This window comes from Schistosoma haematobium, chromosome 5, assembly GCF_000699445.3.
Source record: "Schistosoma haematobium chromosome 5, whole genome shotgun sequence".
Classification (NCBI taxonomy): Eukaryota; Metazoa; Platyhelminthes; class Trematoda; order Strigeidida; family Schistosomatidae; genus Schistosoma; species Schistosoma haematobium.
Window position 1 is genome coordinate 14320296 of NC_067200.1, and position 1714 is coordinate 14322009.

At 33.0% G+C, this 1714-nt stretch overlaps 1 protein-coding gene across 1 annotated transcript in view; it reads left to right on the forward strand.

Moving 5' to 3' along the window:
• Positions 1 to 253: 253 nt before the first annotated feature.
• MS3_00011137 (uncharacterized protein) overlaps positions 254 to 1714 on the forward strand; it is a gene marked incomplete at both ends in the record, with an annotated part of 19626 nt that continues 18165 nt past the window's right edge. Inside the window, one exon of the mRNA XM_051219551.1 lies at positions 254 to 309. Within this exon, the coding sequence (XP_051064960.1) occupies positions 254 to 309 (56 nt within the window). The remainder of the gene's footprint in view (positions 310 to 1714) is intronic.

The following is a 1714-nucleotide window of genomic DNA, read 5'->3' on the forward strand; positions in this document are numbered from 1 at the left end:
ACATAATTAAGGGTGATCCACTACAAGTGATAATCATGATCGTGAATTCATCTTTCTGAAAAACACTAGCAACCAAACTGCACTGTGGATCTATATTGAAAGCAAATATTTTAAACAAATATTAAAAGTGAATGCATCTAATCTGTTCCACCTATAAGGAATTTTAATTCTACTGATGCTTTAAAAACAAACGGATGGAACTTGTTACTGATTCTACAGACAAGATTATATTCTTGATAATTATATCAATATAATGGTGAAAAATCGTATTAATCGTGCTGGTAATACCTTATTTGATAGTTCAGTGTTGTATGACCGAAATAGAGATACTGGTGGAGTTAGACAGATAAGAAGACCAAAGACACGTTAGAATTATATAACAAATAAATTCCATGTCACCTTGATTCTTTATCATTATTTCAGTCGACAAGAAACAGTTAGAATCTGAAGGTAAGCACATTTTATGTTTGATTACTCTGGCACTCAAATTGCCACAAGTAACTTCTATCATAACTCTCTATTATTTCCTACAACTGTCTCCTCATGTTCTATGTCATGATGTGCTTCGAAGCCTGTTATTCTTCATGCGTATGACATAGGAATTACAAAGAGATTGAGAACCAATTTAATACAGTTTTACCAAATCCAACTATATCATTTACATTTATATCTATATGAACTGGGTTTTTTTTCTTGGTTATTTTGTGATTCATTCCCCCACCTCTCTTTTATATTTTTTTTCTACTTTCGATTCATTGTTTTGTAAGTTGTGTATTAGAGATGGTGGATAAGATTTGTAGCTCAGGTGGATGATTTTGATGGAGTTTTGTTCTATGAGCTGGATGGTTTGGTCGTGGAGCTTTCGTCGTTCTTCTGAACGACATCATCAGCACAAACTTCTGATAAAAGTGAATTATTTGAATTTCTCCATATGTGTTTCACAGCTTCTTCTGTACACCTCGATGTTGATTGGTTCTTATTGACCTTAAATTTGTCATTGTTTACTTCTTTGTTTTGGTGCATGATTTTCCTGATTAGCTGGTAAATTGGATTGATTTCAATACGCTTGTTGATTGATGATTGACTTGAGTGCCAGGCTTCTAAAAATTCTCTGATGTTTTTGGAATTTCCTCTGTTTTAGATTTCCACATTTTTCCAATCGAATGAGTGTTCTCAGTTGTCGTTTATTTTTCTATGTTGAAATTTTTTCGACCCTTAAAATGTATCATTGGCTTTCAGTAAACGCTCGAATCGAACCACTCGTGGGACAGTATCCAAGCTTTCTGATTCTCCTTTGTTTACATTTTAGCTTGCCAAATATTCTATTGAAATTTGAATTATAAGTAAAATGTTTTTCATGGTGGTCTAGCCTCAATTGACTCATGATTTCAATCAAAAACTTAACAATCTCCACAACATCTAAACTGATAATTTCCATGCGCTCACTAGTGACTAGCTTCGTGAGAAAATTCTCGGAGTTCTGGTGAGAAGCTGTGACCAGTGGAGCTAATCTTTGTCGGGTAAAATGTTTACAATCCATTTTTTTGTAGGATTCAACGAAGCCATTTATTTATCTAGAAGTTTGTTTGGTTTTGCTAGTTGATTTCTCGCTTGACTCTTTATTTTGTATATTTCACTGAAAAATACACATGATCCTAACGTATAAAAATCATGATTTTATGTTATACGAGTCATATAAGTAATAACATATGTA